This window comes from Lolium perenne, chromosome 7 (assembly GCF_019359855.2).
Source record: "Lolium perenne isolate Kyuss_39 chromosome 7, Kyuss_2.0, whole genome shotgun sequence".
NCBI lineage: Eukaryota > Viridiplantae > Streptophyta > Magnoliopsida > Poales > Poaceae > Lolium > Lolium perenne.
In genome coordinates this window covers 289,543,004-289,562,439 of record NC_067250.2, presented here as the reverse complement: position 1 = coordinate 289,562,439, position 19,436 = coordinate 289,543,004, and the positions used below count along the sequence as shown (strand labels likewise).

At 43.7% G+C, this 19,436-nt stretch overlaps 2 protein-coding genes and 1 long non-coding RNA gene across 3 annotated transcripts in view; all 3 read left to right on the top strand.

Annotated features, from left to right (window-relative positions):
* Positions 1-2,033: 2,033 nt before the first annotated feature.
* The window catches only part of LOC127326668 (uncharacterized), a 62,826-nt gene continuing 45,423 nt past the window's right edge, over positions 2,034-19,436 (top strand). The window contains exon 1 of the mRNA XM_071823011.1: positions 2,034-2,274. The gene's annotated coding sequence lies outside the window, so the exon portion shown is untranslated. The remainder of the gene's footprint in view (positions 2,275-19,436) is intronic.
* Positions 9,013-19,436, top strand: part of LOC139832997 (uncharacterized) — a 34,904-nt gene continuing 24,480 nt past the window's right edge. The window contains exon 1 of the long non-coding RNA XR_011747954.1: positions 9,013-9,096. This is a non-coding gene — a long non-coding RNA (uncharacterized lncRNA). The remainder of the gene's footprint in view (positions 9,097-19,436) is intronic.
* On the top strand, positions 10,679-18,147 carry LOC139833085 (uncharacterized). Its single transcript, XM_071823244.1, has 9 exons — positions 10,679-10,860; positions 10,951-11,085; positions 11,732-11,830; positions 13,186-13,270; positions 14,870-15,004; positions 15,373-15,515; positions 16,121-16,236; positions 17,335-17,510; positions 18,114-18,147. Exons 1-7 carry the CDS (start codon positions 10,816-10,818, stop codon positions 16,169-16,171), a joined length of 693 nt encoding a protein of 230 aa, XP_071679345.1. The 5' UTR covers positions 10,679-10,815; the 3' UTR covers positions 16,172-16,236; positions 17,335-17,510; positions 18,114-18,147.

The following is a 19,436-nucleotide window of genomic DNA, read 5'->3' as shown; positions in this document are numbered from 1 at the left end:
AAAAGGCTACATGCACACACTCATGTGTTATATTAGTCAATCAATATCGGTAAGAGTACCAACACGAGCATGCCATGGAAAACCAATCGAACGAGAGCACAAATCACCATTATCGAGGATGTAGCCGCGGGAAAAAAATATTGCGAGGTAAATTCCGTTCGCGACAACCATGAGAATAAAATTTAAAATCGATGTGACGAAGCACAATCTCAAGGCTCATACCTGGACAATTGTAATCTTCCGGCACACCATGAACGTCGGAATGGAGATCTCGCTTATTTTGGAGGATGTCATCTCTATTGAGGTGGAGCCAAAAAGAAAACGGCTACCAAAACCATAACCTAATCTATTGAAAACACTACTTTTATTAAAAACATCACGAATAGATCGGGTTCCCCACCACTCCCAATGTGGCGAGAGATGTCGCATGAGGGGGCGGGGAACCGATCTATGAAAAACATGGAGGTGGAGGCGGCGCTAGGTTTCCTAACACTTCATTTGAAACAGGTGGAGTATCTTTCTTACCTAGGAGTCTTGGTAGCGAGGAAAAATAGCAATAAATTTGTATCATATTGCTTCAGGAACTAACAACACATTAGTGCATACTATTTTGGAAAAAACCTAGGGGCTCTAGATGCTTGAGACAAAATTTTGAAGTGCTTCCTAATGCTACCTAAGCCTGGAAAAACAGATGTAGTAAGTAATATCTTCAATTCGTACCTAATTTTATTCACCAAATCTTTTATTGAACAAATGGATAGGGCAACTTACAAATTTCCCTTTTATTGAACACAACCGATCTGTTACAGTACTATCTCCAAATCAAGTAAAATCAACAATTTAACCATAGACGAGCATCATCATCATGAACTAACAATACATGAGTGACATCACCAATACGAGGAACGTCAGTAGACAGAGAAACGCAAAAATTCCCGAGCGCCGGCCCACCTCGCCGTCGCTTCTCTTGTCCTCCTCGTAGCAGCTAGCGATGTCTTTGTTGCCTGAACTCACCGCATCGCCATCGTCCTCCGTGTTAGTGTCCTGGCTCCCCTTCTCGTGTTCCTCCTCGTCATCATCGCTATACTCCGAACTCCCGGCCTCTTCGTCCTCCTCCGTGTCCAGAGGCTCCAGAGGAGACACAATACCCCCGAAGTAGACGGCGACCCCATCGTTGGTGTCGTCGCTCTCGGTGTCAGCATCATCAGCGCCGGAGTCGGAGTCGGAGTAGCCTCCGTGCGGCGTCACGTAGAAACAGAACTCCTCGTCGAGCAACACCGGGGTATGCAAGACCACCTCGGGCTTCTCAGCCGACAGCGTCGCCAGTAGAAGGTCCCGCGTGCCGATCTCGATGCGGGCGTCCACGGCGCACTGGCCGTCGTCAGCCTGGCCGACGAGGGAGACCTCGTCGACCCAGACGGGCTCATCGGCTCTGGGGGTCAGCCTGTGCCCGCAGTAGCCGCTCTTGGCCACCAGGCCCCAGCGGTACGCGGCTCGCTGCTGCTCGTCCATGGCCATGCGACCTGGTCCAAATCGCGAGCACGAAGATGTTCTTGTTGAGCTCTTCGTGAACGAGGCCGGACGGAGCGCTTGCTTTTGCGCCGTGGAACGCGGTGCTTGCCCTGCTTATATTGATCGGGGACTTGCCGACTCCGACTCCTGCTCTGAGAGGAATCGGAGAGTTTTAGAGTGTCGCTGACACATCGTGACAACCGAAATGAGTGGTGAAAGTGCGGCCGAACCGTGCCGCTGGGATGGTGTTGCACGATCGGCACGGAGCTGTCATCAGATAGACAAACACGAAGAAAAACCATCAGATAGAGCTGCTTCAAGTGGAACCCGTCGCCTCGGCCTGCGTCGCCGCTGCGTAAATTCAATTCAATGCACGAATAAAAATGCGTGGGTCGATCCGACTCCCCGGCGCATGTACCCATGTCTCATCTCATCTCATCTCACCGCACCGCACCGCGCACGGTAAAAGCGTGAACCAAAAATACAGAAATCGAAATCAGAGGAAATCCCCTTCCACTTCCAAATCAGACCCAGAAAAACAAGACAACGCCGCGCCGCCGCTCGCTGTCGCTGATGCTCCTCCTCACTCGCCGGCCACCCTAGACCGCGCCCCTCACCGGCGTCGACGCCCGCCCCTATTTCCTTCCTTCCTTCCTTCCACGCCGCAGCCCCTCTCTCTCTCTCACCATTCAATACCAGCGCCGCCGCCTACCCAACGCCGGCCCTCTTCTCTCGCCCCAACCACCTCCACCGCCGCCCTCCAGTCCACCCCGTACACGCCGCCATGGACCTGCGCGGCGCCCCCAACCATTTCCCCAGCTCCACCTGCTAGGGGTCGGAGGCAACCAACTCCCGCGGGGCGCCGCCGGTCCTCCTGATTTTCCGCCGGGCCTCCGTCTACCGAGACAGCGCCTTGGAGCGGCTACCACGACGCGGCCGCCGTCCAACTCCTCAACGTCCTGGTAAGTATGCTTCGGCAAGGGGCCGTCTTTCCTTCCGCTAACCCCCCCTGCCATGGACGCCATGCCTCCCTAGTCTGGGGTCTGGGGAGCAGCAGCAAACTCATCTGCTTCTCCGTTGTCTTTTCAGCTCACCACGGCGGGCTGCGCCCTCTCGCGCGACGCCACCAACGCCTCTCCTGGAGGCGACCACGGCCACGACCTGTCCCCCCCTGCTCATGTCACCCGAGAGGGCCAACTAGCTTCCTCCACCTGCAGATGGTACCTACATCCTCTGCTTCGTGCATTATTACCTCCACTCTGCTCGTGTTTTGCTCTGCTCTGTCACAATGTGAGCTAATTTAGACAACAATTAGTCTTGCTGGAGTGAAACACGCTACTTCTGCTAATGTCCTCCACATCACATGTATTGCAATCTGCTATATTACACACACACACACACACCCTTCTGCTCCCCATTTCCACAATCAGCCGTGCTCTCAATTAAATAACATCACTGGCTTGCACTCTGGAACTTTGACGTAAATCTTCAACTATTTATTTTTCTGTACATTTCTCTGGCACTGGCTTAATATATACATGGTGCTATTTGTTGTTTTGCTGCTGTTCAGAGTTATCCACACCCTGTTCCTTGTATCCAGCCAATTCTGTACTAACTTGGTGCCACGTCCTTAACCAGGAAGGAGAGATCAGGGCCAGCAAAGCTGTGGAAAGATGATGGACATGTCGAGCGGCCACGACCACGGCCACGACCTGTCCCCCTGCTCATGTCACCCAAGCAAGAGGCCGCCGCCGACAAGAACCAGCTTCCTCCACCTGCAGATGGTACATACATCATCTGCTTCGTCTGAATTCCTCTTACTCCTACGCGTCGTCTGAATTCCTTGCTACTGCCGCAATCCAAAACACGATCCAATCCGAACTGAAACAACGACTCCCGTTGCCGAAAGGCTAACCCCAGGCCGCCTCGGGTCTTCCGTGGCCTTGCGCTTGCTGGATGCTGTCGAGCGGCCTTTCTTTGCTCTGGGTCGATGTTGCCATTTATTATCTTGCAATGAGCCAGTAATGCTTGTATGTGAAAAGTTGACAACCTTTTAGATCCTCAGTTTTCAATTACTCTTCTTAAACAATTTTTGGGTACATTTAGCTCTAGGCATGGGGTTGTTAATATATACATGGTCCTTTTATTGTTTTGCTATTGTTCAGAGTTGTATCACACCCTGTTCCTTGTATCCAGTAATAAAGTTTAGTGCCATGCCTCTCACCAGGGAGGAGAGACCAGGCCACCAAAGCCTCAACCGTATGATGATGCTGTTCTCCCCGTGGCTCCGAGGAGCTCACGCTTCTTCCCTGCCACACCAAGGTCTATAAATCTTGAATGTTCTGGTTTTGATTTTCACTTGTAATAGCTTCTGATAATGTTGAAATAACATGTCTAGCTACTATTACCAAATAAAATACCCATGAAGAAGATGGTCACACTCTTTTTGGAGGATGATGTGGCAACAGCGTTTTCCGGTTTAATACTTTGTGCTCCTCTTACGCCCTTTGCCATTGTGTTTGACTTCCCGGTTCCTTTTTTGTAGGGATTGAATATGTTTTGCTGGAAGAAAGTGAGGGGACAATGTAGTTTTCTGTGGTCATCGATGATCACTACCAATACTCCATGACCTACATATAGTACACGTGACACAGTTTGCCTCTAATGCTTCTGTCTGGCATAACACAGCACTTTCTGGCTGTGGTGGTGGTGGTGCTGCTGCTGCCGCCGCAAGGAGGCCGTCCTGCACGAGGTCAAGCTGCTTGGCCCCAATGGCCAATTGCGGCGAGCTCGACGCCTCCGTTTAGAACATGTCGACATCGGCCCCCAAAGGTCAATTTTTTTCCTCGCCCGTGCTTGAATTGATTCCTCCGATGCTATCCAATTTCTTCCCATTTTCGTATTTGCTGAAATGGGCACCAGCATGCCAGGGCAACTTTTATTTGTGGCTGTTGAGTTGGAAAAATAAGTTTTTGTGTTCTTTTCATGTCCAGAACCAAGCTTCTGTATGAAAACTGTTTTTTTACTTGTTCTACTGATATGAACTACTAACTACTTGATCTAGTCTTTGTTATCAATTATCGCGAGCTGTTACCATGCTGTGTGATTTAGTATACCTAGTTATTAGGCGATGTCCGGTTGGATAGAATGAAGCTCTTCCTGCGTATTTTAGCTACTACCTAGCAACATGGATCTGACTAGTAACGCATACTTAAATATTCTTTGAGTTTGTACCCCTGGCAACTCACTTGACTTTATGAGTTGTAAAACATTGGTAGTACTATGTACATCTGCAATTTGCTTTATTGCTCAGTTTTTAGCCATTTTTCATATCTAATAGTGGTGCTTGTATAGGTTGTGCCAGTACAAGAACTTCAAGGAAGATCACAAGAAGACTCTTGTGGCGACATATTTAGTTGGCTGGGGAATTGATATTTAGCGTGTCAATACTGTCATAAACTATGACATACATGATTACGCTGATGTACATACTTGCACAGGGTAATTATAACTTTTCCCTACTATTCATGGTTGGTGCTATTATATCTGGGTAACATATTCACCTCCACATGTTGGAAAGGCTGGATGTTTTGGTACCAAGGGGCTTGCAATATCATTTGATTCTTCTGCCTTTGGCTCTGATGTCCTCAATAATGTTTGTATAACTGCTATATTTACTTCTTTTTTACTTCTCTGGTATGATCGGCAGAGCGTAGAATAACTGGGATTTTGACATATGTGTTATTTGCGATGAGAGCTACAAGTGAACCTTTTACGTATTTGTTTCCAGATTTAGAAATCATATTAGTCAAGTAGCTAGGTTACTTACATTCTTCCAAGCATGAACATTCTGAGTTTGATTATCGTGTTAACATTTTGTTTTTCCGTGTAGATATCTCGACACCAAGAGGGTGAATAGTCTTGTGAGTGACAGCCAGATATGGACGCACAATATGCCCGTGGCTTTGGCTGAGTTTTGCGTGTGAGCCACATGTAGGTGCACAATATGCCCACGGCTTTGACTGCTTACCTCTGCCCTCGCCGCCGTCATCGTGTCATGCTGCTCGGCTGTGGACGAACATGACTACTCGTGTGATGACACCGAGTTCACCGTGCCACAACCACAGGGGTGGTGATGTCTCATCCTCGGCTGCAATTGCCCTACGGTGAGCCCAATTCATCCTCTTCCATCCCCTCTTAAGTGTCCCCTCCACACACCCCCCGCCCCATATTGGTTTGTTGTGATAGGATGATTATATGGCTATTTAGTTGGTAGATCTTAACTACTAAAAAGGTTTTGGTGGTTCGAGGTCCAGAGCTATGCAAGGTTTCGAATTTCGCAGAAAAAACATAATTTCATTCTAAATTCGCCCATTTCGTTCAGGCCCTAGATTTGCTTGCGGACAAATAATTTCGGCCTTATTTGAAATCTTGGGCCGACCCAGTCCTCGGCCCAAGCCAGTGTTGCTATTCCGTGACTTAAAGGGTCAAAACAGACCCCCAAACCCTAAATTACACGAAAATTCCCCAAACTCTCCTTCGCCCGCCGCCTCCTCCTGGAGCCGTGGTCCGTGCAGCCCATCCTCTCTCCGCTACGGCCTCATGGTGCTGGACATGCCTGCGTGGCAGCTCGGTGCAAATCGAGAAGTGCCCGAAAGCCCCTGGAGCGGTCATTGGCCAAAGGGCGTTCGTGCGCGCCCGTCCCTGCGGCCATGGCCATGCGCGCGCTCGTCCCTGCAAACGCGTGTGAGATTCCACCTAGTAGAACTATTCCAGTGAGTATTTGTGAGTCAACGAGCTAACTCGAATTGCTGATTGGTGTCCTATTGTTGTAACTCGAGCGATTCGTGAGTGTATAAGCAAGCAACAGATCTTAGTTCTTCAGTTTTACTCAGATTAGTTCTATTGCTACAGGATTTCAATTTGTTTGTACAATTTCGTTTATTTTTCGTTCATTTTTCGCGCAGTTTTCATTCAGAAATTCAAAATTTGGATTGTGCTTTTCGTCCGAGAGTTTCCAAAAAGACGAAATTCGCCCATTTTGTCCAGGGGCGGTAAAATTTGCAAAACGAAATCCAAAACCTTGGGGCTATGTAATTCATGAATTTTCTGTTAAAGTCATTTTCTTGTTGTTACTGGACTGGTGTTGTGTAATCATGATCAATTTTTGTGTAGGGACAATAATCCGTTTATTTCCCGTGGTTTGATTCTGATGATAGGTTCATGGTATTGTTCTTGCTTCTTCGAATCAATTATCGTCCGTGTATAATAATCATCTATTTTGCGACATGTGACCGTGGTGTAACGAAAATACATTTTTTTTGCATAGTTTATTGATCTTTTTCATGCTCTGAATCTTTTTTTACTAGTACTAGCTGACCCCTCATGTCTTTGGCTGGAAAAAGACTAATAGTTGTTGATCCTTTGATACTTTGGTCCTCCTCACACTATCTTTGAATCTCTTTACCATTATTAAATTTCCGGAGTAAAATTTGCAAGTCCACATGTGATATTATGCGGTTCATTGACCATCATTATTCCTTCTATTTCTCGTGATTCATCATTCAGAGATTGGTACCGACCACTTTGTGTTCCTCTTATGTCCTTTGCCATTGTGTTTGACTTCGGGTTCCTTTCTTGTAGGGACCGAATTTGTTTTGAGGAAGAAAGTCGGGGAAAATGTAATTTGATGTGGTCATCAATGGTCATTACCAACTCTCAATCAACAGAACATGTTACACGCGGCATGGCTTGCCTCTAGCTCCTTCGGTCCGGTGTGGCCAACCCATTCCTGCTCTGGTGGTCCTGCTGCAGAGAGGTCTAGCTGCTTGGCCCAAAGCCCAACCATAGCTATCTCGCCGCCACCATTCGTAACACGTTGACATTGTCACCGAGAAGGTCAATTTTTTATTTGCTTGAGCTCGGATCGATTGCATCCACGCTATTCAATTTCCTCCTATTTTATTTTTTGTACTTGTTTGAAATGGGCACCGGCACACAAGGGCAACTGGTATTTGTGTCCGTGTTGAGTCGAAAAATGAATGATGGCTTGTGTTGCAAACTTTTGGTGGCAAAATAGAGCCGTAAACACATTTGTGTATTTCAAAACCTGCAAAATGGTTCATATCAGTTCTGTGACATTAGTTTTTTTTCCCTTACCCACATTGTTAGAAGATAAAAACTGCCACATTTACTTGTCGCTCAATTGCCATGTTTAGCACCAGGCATTCAAATGCCAAGTCCTCCATTTTAGGAAAAAGGCATAAGTCCGAGCCCACTTTATATTCAAATGAAGCCACTAATATCATCCATTGGGGTTCAACTTAAAACATACTACCGAGCCAACATGAAGCCCCTCTCGTTGTTATGAGTCACTTTCTTCTGTCTCACTAGATGCACTTTGTTATGTTGCACTCGGCATCTTACATCACTAGATGCACTTGCCATCAAGCATCGTCATTTTTGTGGGAGTTATAGGTTCCAGTTTTGGAAATCATATTGGTCAAGTAGCTAGATTACTTACATTCTTCCAAGCATGAACTTTTCGAATTTGATTATTGTGTTCACATTTCTTTTTTTGCGTGTAGATATCTCGACACCAAGAGGGTGAAAAAGTCTTGTGAGTGACAAATGATATAGATGTACACAATGCCCTCGGCCTCGATCGCTTACCTCCGCCCTTGCTCCCGTACTCCCATCCCGCTGCTCACTCGTGGACGGACATGACTATCGGTGTGATGGTGGTGGTTCACCGTGCCACAACCAGGGGGCGGTGATGTCTCGACCATGGATCCAATTTCCCTCTCGGTGAGCTTTGATGTATTACATCTCCTCTACCTACTCTGTTGTAGTATCTCGCTCTGTTCATTGAGCCGATGACCCCCCATATTGGTTTGTGGTGATAGGATAGGATGACTATTTGGCTAATTTATTGCTATTTTTTTACTACAAAGAAGGTTTGGTGATTCGAGTTCTAGGGATATGTAATTCATGAACTTTCTGTTAAAGTCATTTTTTCTTGTTACTTGGCTGGTTGTGTAATCTTGATCAAATTTTGTGGGACCATAGCATGTTTGTTTTCTGTGGTTTGATTACGATGATAATCGCATGCTACTATTCTTGCTTCATTGAATCTATTCATTTCCGTGTATAATAATCATCTCTGTTTGGTGTATTAAAAATACATATTTTTGTTGCTGCGTAGTGTATTAATCTTGTTCATGATACCCGGCAAGAGCTTTTACCCTCTTTCATGATTTGTAATATACTTTGTGTTCCTCTTATGTCCTTTGCCATTGTCTTTGAGTTCCTGGTTCCTTTCTTGTATGGACGGAATAAGTTTTGAGGGAAGAAAGTTAGGGACAATGTAGTTTGTTGTGGTCATTACTCATTAGAAATCATTACCAACACTCCATCAAGCGAGTATGTTACGGACGACACGGCTAGCTGCTTTGGTTTTGGGTGACCCGCCCGTTCTGGTTTTGGTTGTGCTGCTACAGGGGAGGCTGTCCTTCACGAGGCCCAAGCCCAACCGTGGCGGTGTTATCGCCACCATTTCTAACACGTTGACATCGACACCAAAAGGTCAAAAAATATATTCTTGCGCTAGCATCTATTTTGCTGCCATGCTATCCAATTTCTTCCTGTTTTTGTACTTGCTGAAATGGACAACAACATGCAAGGCCAACTTGTATTTGTGGTTGTGTTGGGTCAAAAAAATGATCAATGGCTTGTGTTGCGAAATGTTGGTGGCAAAAATAGAGCAGAAAACATGTTTTTGTATTTCATTCCTTCAAATGGTTCATATCAGTTCCGTAACATTAGTTTACTTCCTCACACGTGCTATTTATAAGAAAAAACTATCCCATTTAATTATCGCTCAATTGCTATGTTTAGCACCGGGCATGAAAAGGTCAAATCCTCCTCCGATTTAGGAAAATCGCACAAGTCCGAGTGCACTTTATACAAATGAAGCCACTAATATCATCCATTGGGGTTCAACTTTAAACATATAGCATGCCAACATGAAGCCCTCCGTTATGGGTTTCTTTCTTTGTGTCACTAGATGCACTGTTATGTTACGTTGGCATCTCAGACCACCAGACGCATGTGACATCAAGCGTCATTATTTTTGTTGGAGTTTAATGAGAGCTACAAGTGGAACTTTTCCAGATTTTGAAATCATAGTCAAGTAGCTAGATTACTTATATTCTTCCAAGTATGAACTTTCACGAGTTTGATTATCGTGTTAACACTTCTTTTTTGCATGTAGATATCTTACAACAAGAGGGTGAATAGTCTTGTGAGTGACAAATGATATAGATGCACAATATGCCCGCGGCTTTGATCGCTTACCTCCGGCCTTGCCGCCATCCTCTGTCATGCTGCTCAGTCCTGGATGGACATGACTTCTAGTGTGATGACGACGAGTTCACCGTGTCACAACCACTAGGGTGGTGAAGTCTTGGCCTTGTATACAATTGCCCTCTCGGTGAGCCTCGATTTCTCCCTTCCTTCTCCTCTAAGTGCTTTGTGGTAGCATCCGTTCTGTTCGATGACCCCCCATATGGGTGATATAATGACTATCTATATATGTGGTTTGTAGGTTTTAAGTTTTAACTACTAAGGAGGTCTGGTGACTTGAGCTCCAGGGCTATGTAATTCAAGAATTTTCGATTGGAGTCATCTTGTTGTTAATGGACTGGTGTTGTGTAATCTTGATCAATTTTTTTAGGGGAATCATCCGTTTATTTCCTGTGATTTGATTCTGATGATAGCTGCATGCTATTATTCTTGCTCCACTGAATCTATTCATGTTCGTGTATAGTAATCATCTGTTTGTCGACATGTGACCATGGCGTAATAAAAAATACACATATTTTTTTCTCGTGTAGTTTATTGATCTTCTTCTTGTTCTGAATCTTTTTTTACTGAGATGGATGGTTACTAGTAGTAGCTGACCCCTCATGTCTTCCCTTCGGAAGGCAAAAGACTAAAAGTTGATGATCCTTTGATTCCCTGGTCCGATTCAAACTATTCTGAATCTCTTCACCATTCTTAAATTGCTGGAGTAAAATTTACAAGTCCACATGTGATATTATGCAATTCATTGACCAGCACTTTTCCTTCTAATTCTCGGATTTCATCATTCAGAGATTGGTGCTGACACCACTTTGCTGTTTGCAAAAAACAAACTGGTGCTGCAGGTTCAACTTGGAGAATGTGTGGACCGACCAATGTGGCATGGACGGTCGATAAGGCCAGGGTCGTTGCCATCGTCAATGACCTGCTTACTAAGACAGAATGACCCAAGGATCAATCTCAGCATTGATCGCCAAGCAGTGGAAGGTTGAATCCCACCCTGGCCCATTTCCTCGCTTGTTTGATTTGACTATTAGTGTTGTCTTCTCATTGAGTTTGTATTGGCTGGGGTTGCAGAATTGGAGCAACGGGAAGCAAAGGGAGAAGGTGAACAACACGGTGTTGTTCTACCAAGCCACCCACGACAAGCTCATTGCCGAGTTTCCCAAGTACAAGCTGATCACGCCCTTTGTCCTCTCCAAGCGCTTCTGGGTAACTTCACTCACCCAGATCTTCTTTCTCCTCTGACTTGCCGATGAGCTACGAATCTGTGTGTAGTGCTTGTTGATTGGTGTGTAATTTTTTGTATATGATGTGCGGTTCAAGGCGATATGCAGAAATGAATGTATGTTCTTGTTTAAGCTTTCCCTTCTGTAATGTAGATGTTGCCTCATTGCCCATTGGATCTGAAGACCTCGAAGTAAACTATTTTGTGTTTCCATTCTCACCATGTTTAGTATAAATGTATAATCTCTCGTAGCACCGGACCTTGTTTTCATGTCAGATTTGCCATCTTTTCATCTATCCAAAATTTGTTAGATAGCTACATAATGTAGCTCTTTTATATATGAGCCAATCCAATGATGCACTGTATAGTTCCAAGAATCAAAATTATCTGTATTGTCATGTAAGCTCGGTTTGCCTCTTGCTTGTTTGGTGGCTGCGTACTGAGCTTTGTTGCGTTCTTTGTGTGGTTAGCACTTGTTAATGCAACTATCTTTAAATGTACGTCTTTTATCACTTAATTAATAAAACAGAGCTACATTTGTCAATGCAAGTGGACTTTTAGGATGCTTTTTTTCCTAGTTGTGTCTTGCTTAAATAGGCATAGGCAGTGCTGAACCCTATATATTTTCAGGTTCAAAGCAATATCGGTGTGCAGGCCACAGATTCCAGTGGGGTGGATGCTATGCTCGGCTTTCCAACCGGCTTCATCGCCTCCTTTCCTCTTGCCGCTGTGCGGCCGCGGTGGTGGTGATGACATTCTCAGCCTCGGCAACACCCCACTCCTGTGAGCTCTTCAGGTTACCTCCGTCCGCCTCTTCTCTGTGGTACCACATCCTGGAGCCATGGACATTCTGTGGGGGTACTTCTTATCTATCTAGCTTAACTCAATTTTTGCTTCTGGTTTTGCTTAAATTCCCACCAGATGCATTGTCTAGTTGTTATTAGTCTGCTTGTTTAGTCCTGATTATTTGATTATGAGTAGGGGACACTTTTATGGACTGCTTGCTTATTTTCCTTACTTGGTTTAGGCTTAAGAATACGATGATAAGAACAGAATATTGTTATTCTTACGCTAATAACCTCTTTTGCGTCACAGCGATCAAAACATTGAGTCTAAAATGTTTTGGTAGTTGATGCTAGGGTTCATGATTTTCTCAGGAAATATGGATGCATTCATGTTAATTCGAGGGAATAAACCTGATTTTGCATTTTGCATGTCAATTCAGGTGCTATGTAGTATGTACTCCTGCCATCCGAGGGCTGTCTAGTGTCAACTATCGCAAGAAGAAGTGTATCCACAATAATTAGGTGAACAGTCTGGTACTTCTACATGGAGTACTTGCAACGGCAAGTGTCAGATACACTTCCACGCTCTTCTACAACAATGCCTTTCTGCTTGTCCTCCGCTGCTCCAGCCTGCACCGGTGCGTGCTCGAGAACCTCATATCTTCTCGTGGTCTACTCCTCTTCTAGGTTACGTTTAATTGTGGTATGCATTTAGCTGAAACACAGATATTTTGATTGCATCTTCTTTGATCTGTGTGGGATGTAAAATGCATTTTATGAGTGCTGGCATATGATGCTTTCTTTCAGTTAGGGGATTACAATGAACTGATCCTGTTGGTAGTAAAAATAAATAGAAATGGATGTTTTTTTTCCTGATTTGGTGCCCAATGTCCTGTAGACAACCTATCTGTATGTTTGCAGTTGTTCAGGTTAAACATGATATGGTTTCTTAAGCTATGTTACCTCACATACTTATGTCTAAGGTTTGTAGTTACAAGATGATGCTTTCAAACATAGTTGCTAGAGAAGCAATACCACGAGGAGTATAGAATTTATCTCTCATGTTCGGAAAAGGCGCTTTGTAGAAAATAGGGACATGTGGATGATCGTATTAAACAAGTAATAGACTAGTTGATGACACAATAGATGCAATAATATTGCTTCTACTATATCACTTGAATCACGGAATGCAACATCTTGCCTTGTTGATTAAATGAATGTAATTGATGGAGCTTTCATAAATTGGTATACTTTAATATATTATTTTTTACATTACATGTGGTCCTTGGGTATATCAAGAAGTGGATTCCGGTCCTTGGGTGTGTCGAGAATTCCTGTGGCAATGGCAATGGCGTCCACCCCTGTGATGTTGTCCTTCTCGCAGGTAAAGTCCCTCGTCTTCCTCTTCTTAGCTCCGACTTTATGGTTTATTGAAGTTCCCAATTTAGAATGGAGCAACCGCATGCACAGCGGTGCATTCAAGAAATCGAGTGTATTTATGCTGATGTATTGAAAGATGTAGTGCATGTGGTTTTAAGTGTTAGATTGCGAGCTTGATCTGGTTGAGATTGGATGATTGCATCAGGGTTGCAGGAGTATGCATTCATAGATGCAAAGAATGGGAATTACAAGTTACAACACAAGTAAAAATTTCTTGTTGTGTCATTCTCTTTGAAGGATGCTCCTGATTTTCATTAGCTTGTACATCTTGCAAGAAAGAACTTTTTGATGAAGAAGCATGATGCATGGACTTTTACTTACATTTACACACAATGCGCTTTGATAGTATACTTGCCTCGTTGAAATTTTTCGTATACCATTATTATCCAATAATAATAGTGTTCTGCATGGTTATCTGCTTCTTCCTTTATGTCCTCTTGATGTGTGATATCATGGCCACAGTGCCTTGCTTATTCATAATTGGACAATGTGCTAGTGGATCTTCCATCTCTGTGGAATCATACTCTCGATAAGAAGTTTCATATAACTTTTTCTCTTCTATTATTGATTAGTCCATTGATAAAATTTGGTATCTATTACTGAAGTGATTTGCTTCCCAGATTTGTTTACCAACTTATGCATGGAGAACAACTGTTTTGTTGTTCACTGCCGTAGTAGCAATGTTTCTGGAGCTTGTGGACTGGTTGTGTTTTGAGAATCTATAGCTTGGACAATCGAATGATTATGCGAATTTTTTTTGTTTGCATTGTTTCATGTGACTTCAAATAGTTCACTGACTTGATATGCACTTGCGCGCTGCTACTACTTTCATGGGGTTTGACAGTGACTATAGATGTACTTTATTAGTACCTGGCCAAGTTTCTCTCTCTTTGTTGGACAAAAGCCGGATTTGCCTTTTCATGTTGGTTGGTGAAGACCCTGGTTGTCGGGTTTCTAAAAAGGAAATTTACCCAGATTTGGTTTCTAAAAGGGAAATTTACCCAGATTTAGTTTCCCGATAGAGAACAAACCATGATGTTTACATGCAAAGTAATTCCACATAGGTGCCACTTTTTTTGAGAATACTTGCTTGCATGTAGATGTTAGGGGATATTAGTTCCTGGGACCTGACCTGGAGTGCTAGAAACAATCATTAGCATGTTATGAGACCCCCGGCAAGATATTAGCCTGGCCCAGGCATGGAGAATCGGGCGCCTGGGGTGGGGAACGGTTCAGCCTGGGACGGACATGCTGTACATTCAAATAATCAAATGTAGATCTCTTATCTCATGTAACCATGGAGATAAGATGGCACCTGGAATGATAACAAGTTACGGTGGCCTCTTCTTTGACTCCGTGGTTTTGGGAGTCTCTGGTTCTTCCATTTTCTCATGTTTTGCATCAGACATAGATGCAATAATATTGCTTCTACTATATCAGTTGAGTCATGGAATGCATCATCATGCCTTGTTGAAAAATTGAATGAAATTGTCGGAGCTTTCATAAATTGGTATACTTTAATATATTTGATTTTACATGTCAGGTGCAAAGTTGATGTTTATATGTACGGTCCTTGGGTATATCAAGAAGTGGATTCCTGTCCTTGGGTGTGTCGAGATTTCCTGTGGCAGCGGCAATGGTAATGGTTTCCACCCCTGTGATGTTGTCCTTCTCGCAGGTATAGTCCCTCCTCTTCCTCTTCTTAGATCCGACTTTAGAGTTTTTTCAAGTTCCCGGGTTAGAATGGAGCAACCGAATGCACAGTGATGCATTCAAGAAATCAAGTGTATTTTATGCTGAGGTATTGAAAGATTTAGTGCGTGTGGTTTTAAGTGTTAGATTGCGAGCTTGATCTGGTAGAGATTGGATGATTGCATAAGAGTTGCAGGAGTTTGCATTGATATTTTTATTTATAAAGTTTGAAGTGTTACTAGCCACTGAAAGATGTTTGGTCACTTGACAAACTGCTAGTTGTTGCCCAACACACAAGTCAATTCATGCATGGTTCTGTTCAACTGATTCGTCTTTCTGTTCAACCGAATCCAGGAGGCGAACCATATATGTGTCATGCAGCAGTGGCGGCACCTACCCTCATGCAGCAGCTTTTCATCGGCAACAAGCAGGACACCCCACTCAGGGCATTTGACTTGGGCTTCTCCATGCATGTTGTGACCAGGTCGTCCATCCAGGTCTCTCCATAATCCATATCTCTTGGTTTGCTCTGTGATGGTTGAACTCTTGTAATTGTGGTTAATTGAAGGTGTTTGTGTATGTTCACCTTGCGTGGGTGATATTGGCCATGTTGTACCTGTACATTGCCTCGATACTGATAGCCTAATGGGTTTGTCTTTTTTATGCTCAATTGATTGTGTGGTCAGTACCTGTGTATATATCAATCATGGGTTGTGCCACTGATTTTAGAAGTGTCCTCCTATCAAATGTCTGGGACTGGTTGTTGCTGGTCAGAAATATGTTATTTTAGACTTAGGTGCAATAACAATGGATAGCCCTGGAGCATGGAATTCGTGTGTACTTGTTACCCTTACTCATGTGTTTAGCTGGTTATAAGCATATTTGTTGTCTCAGATCGAATTTCTTTTGTTATGATCTTGCTGGAACTGTGTTATGGTCGGCATAGATAATTAGATAGAACAATCTAGAATCAGCAAAGAATTCCCCTCTTTTTGTTTGGCTTTTAGGCCTTGTTGTCTCAGCTAGTTGTATGCATGCATGCTTAACAGTGGTAACTAACACGTGTCTCCTCTTGTTCTTGGTTTATCGTTTCTGACAATAGGTAAACAAGGAGGATGAGTTCAGCACGGGCCTTTGTCTGTGCTCATGCTGAGCGTCAACAACAACGCTCAAGTTTGTGAACTCTGTGAACTCTCTTGCTTGTACTGAGACTCTCAGGTTGGAATTTTCTTTCTACTGTGTCCTGCCTTTGTTTGAATTTAACACCCGCTGGTCTTTCCGTCATGTGTACATTTGGTAGAAACCATATTGATCTAGTTGATGTGCAAGTGAGTCTTAGTTTCATGAATTTGTCTCTGGTAACAATGATGTGCTATTTGTCCTGTTAAATGCGCCAGCTTGTCTCTGTTAACAATGATGAGAGGCACCCCTATCCCAGCCTAGCTGCAGGATGTTGACTAGGTTCTGCCAAAGGAGAGGTATAAATCCTTCATTCCTAGCCCTTGGAGTCCGCCACTGGTCTATGCCCCGATGGCGTGGTCGAAGCCCATTGTTGTACTCACCGTGACAGCGGGATGACAGCTCACCGTGCAACCTCAGCACTGATACTGATCGTCAAAATTACCTGGACTGGTCCTCAAAACGGGGTAGAGAACATGATGAGGATAGGGACAGTCCAATACCATAGGATGGAGTAGTTAATGTAGCCAAATATGTTGTTCTATGACCATCAGGTGGTTCTTGTTTGTGCTCATTAACAATGAAATAACAATGATATTAGCTAGAGTCATACTAATATAGGCTTTGCTCTTGTGTATGTAATCGCTGCTGGCAATTGATAATTCTGGTGACACAAACAGTTTTGGTTCCATCTTTAATTTGGTGGAATGCTTTCATGTACAAATTAACCTCTACTATTTCTTATGTAGAACATTATTGGTTGTCTTTGTTTTTCTTACCTTGATGAACTAGTCTTCATTTCACAACTGCTTGCTATTTTATATATGCTAGTACTTCTATACTACTTACATGTTATTTCATCACATAAATGAGCACTAAATTTTCTAAATTGCAGTAGTAAATGAGTGTGCACTCTATTTCGGTTATGAGTCCTGAAGAAGATGATGCAGGTATCCATGTGGAATTCTATATGTTAGGCAGTATCTTTGCAGGGATCTACTTTAGTTTTGCATGTACTAATTTTCATCTTGAATTTACTTGGTGTGATGTCAAATAGCTTGTCTGGCAGTTGCATTCCCTTGTGCGCTATAGCTCTGTTACCTACCGTCAATAAACTGATCCACTGTGTATATGTAGGATATGCTGAAGAAAAAGAAGACAGAGCTATTGCCAATTGTGGGTGCTCGCTGCAGAAGAGCGGGATCTTTGGATGCCTCAACTTGGCGAACATCCTAGGTGAGGCAATGTCTTTCCAGGGGCTCGACTTCGGCGTTCGGCGGCATTCGAGGTGCCTCAACTTGCGAGAATCCTAGGTGAGACATGCAGGTGCCTGATATGATTGATGCTCCTTTTCTTTTCACTATCTCTTACACTGCGTTCAAGTTATAGGGTGATGGAAGTTGACCGAGGAAGGCTGCTCATACTTGTTAGTTGATGCGTCATTGACCCTCCAAACTATTGTCAACATTTTAGGAAAGTAGTGTTGGGTGCATCCTGCGTTGCTCTATATGATTTTGCCGTGCATGTAGTCCTCAAGATTCCTTTTTAAAAAGTTGATACATCTGTCACTTGACCATATTAGATCCAGGACCTTCTGTGAGAAAACAATGTTTGGTTTATCGTGGGTAGTAAAGCCATTATATTCTGGAAGTTTTTGTTGCTCTGGCTGCCATGGTAAATCTTGAAACTGTTTAGGACTGATATATGTTGTGGTATTTTTAAGTCCATGCAAGTCCCTACTGTTGTGTCGGTTGAAATCATGCTCGCATATCTAGTATGCTAACATGTGGCAGATTTTTTCTTTTGGTTGAGCCTTGCGGTGTTGCTTTGTCTCTCTTGTGGATTAAGTTGAAACTATGTAAATTTATTTTTGCTAAATATGATGTTCTGACCAATCATTTGTTCTTATTGTCAAGGACATCGAAAAGGATGGAGGACGATAGAGAAGACAGCAGAGTAGTTGAAAATTTGCATGGCCACTTGTGAGCCTGTCTTGTACACATGAGAAAAGCCAAGAAGAAGCCGCATGTTAATGGTTGTGTTCCACCCGTGCCATCTTTTGGTGATCCTTGCTAGCTGTGCATAAACAGCCTTGTGCGTTCAGCTACAATTATTTGAGTTGAGGCTTGTTTCCTCTTGTTCTGAATGGTAAGCAGCTAGTGGAAGGAACATGTAATATTAGTGCCCTGATAGTCGGCTTGTGAACGTGCTTGTGGCGACTGGAATTTGGGACTTCGATTATGCTCCAGGCTGGTGATCTTGCGATGGATGAGATGGTCTGTACTGCAAGGATGCATGCAACGGCTTCAGTTATCTCAGAAGGCTTACTCATGCATGAAGAAGCTTGCACTTGGCTCCTAGTAGCTTAGCTGCTCCAGGTTTACACGTGTGTCTATGTTGTAAACTGAACGAGTCAATGAGTAAAATTTGAATAAAAAGGGCACATCTTAAAGTTCGAAATATATGTTATGATGAATCTTAGTTTCAGAAATTCCCGAGTTGCCTATTCACGTTTGGCCTGATGAACGTTACAGGAAAATTCCCCAGTTGCCATGTATTCTTTTTTTTTTGAACTGTGCCTTGTATTCTTTGCAGAGTTAAGAAGTGGCACTTATCCTGATCGATTAGAGCTTGCAGCTCAAAGGAAACCTACCAGATGCATGCAATTGACCATATAATTAAAGAGGAAGCGATTGAGGCAAAGCAAGTCTATATGACCAACCCCATTAGGGAGAAATTGTGCCTTCAACAATTACATGAAAATTATCCATCAGTGAAGAAAACAAACTAACCGAAGTAGAGAACCAATCTGAGGTTGGGTGGTTAGGAGGGTGGTTATACCCCCAGCCCACCAGAGTTCAAACCCCAGGTTTGACATCTGTGTGTCTCATAAAGGCGGAATATTCATTCAGTGGGAGGCGACGTTCCCGTCGACAGCGAGGCGCCTGTGGTGACTTCGTCAATTTCAAGATCTAATCCGCCGGCTCAGTCTTCCGGAGGTGCTCGTAGGGGTAGGGTGTGCGTGTGTGTGTTCATAGGGGTGAGTGTATGCGCGTGTATGTGAGCGTCTGCGTTTGTACTGTGTTTCTCAAAAAAAAAAAAAAACTAACCGAAGTACACGTAGAGCAGGAACTCCAATCTTGTTAAGAAACAAGATAAAAACAGTTGTAGGAAAAGGGATGAATCAAAGCGATTCATGGATGGAAACAACTAGCAATTAATTAGGAGGGGAAGCCCAA

Excerpts from the sequence above, each read along its gene's own strand:
- LOC139833085 (XM_071823244.1), top strand. The coding sequence starts at position 10,816 with ATGACCCAAGGATCAATCTCAGCATTGATCGCCAAGCAGTGGAAG. Across the intron at positions 11,831-13,185 it reads CCTCCTTTCCTCTTGCCGCT|AAGTGGATTCCGGTCCTTGG; the intron begins GTGCGGCCGCGG and ends GGGTATATCAAG. Across the intron at positions 15,516-16,120 it reads TGACCAGGTCGTCCATCCAG|GTAAACAAGGAGGATGAGTT; the intron begins GTCTCTCCATAA and ends TTCTGACAATAG.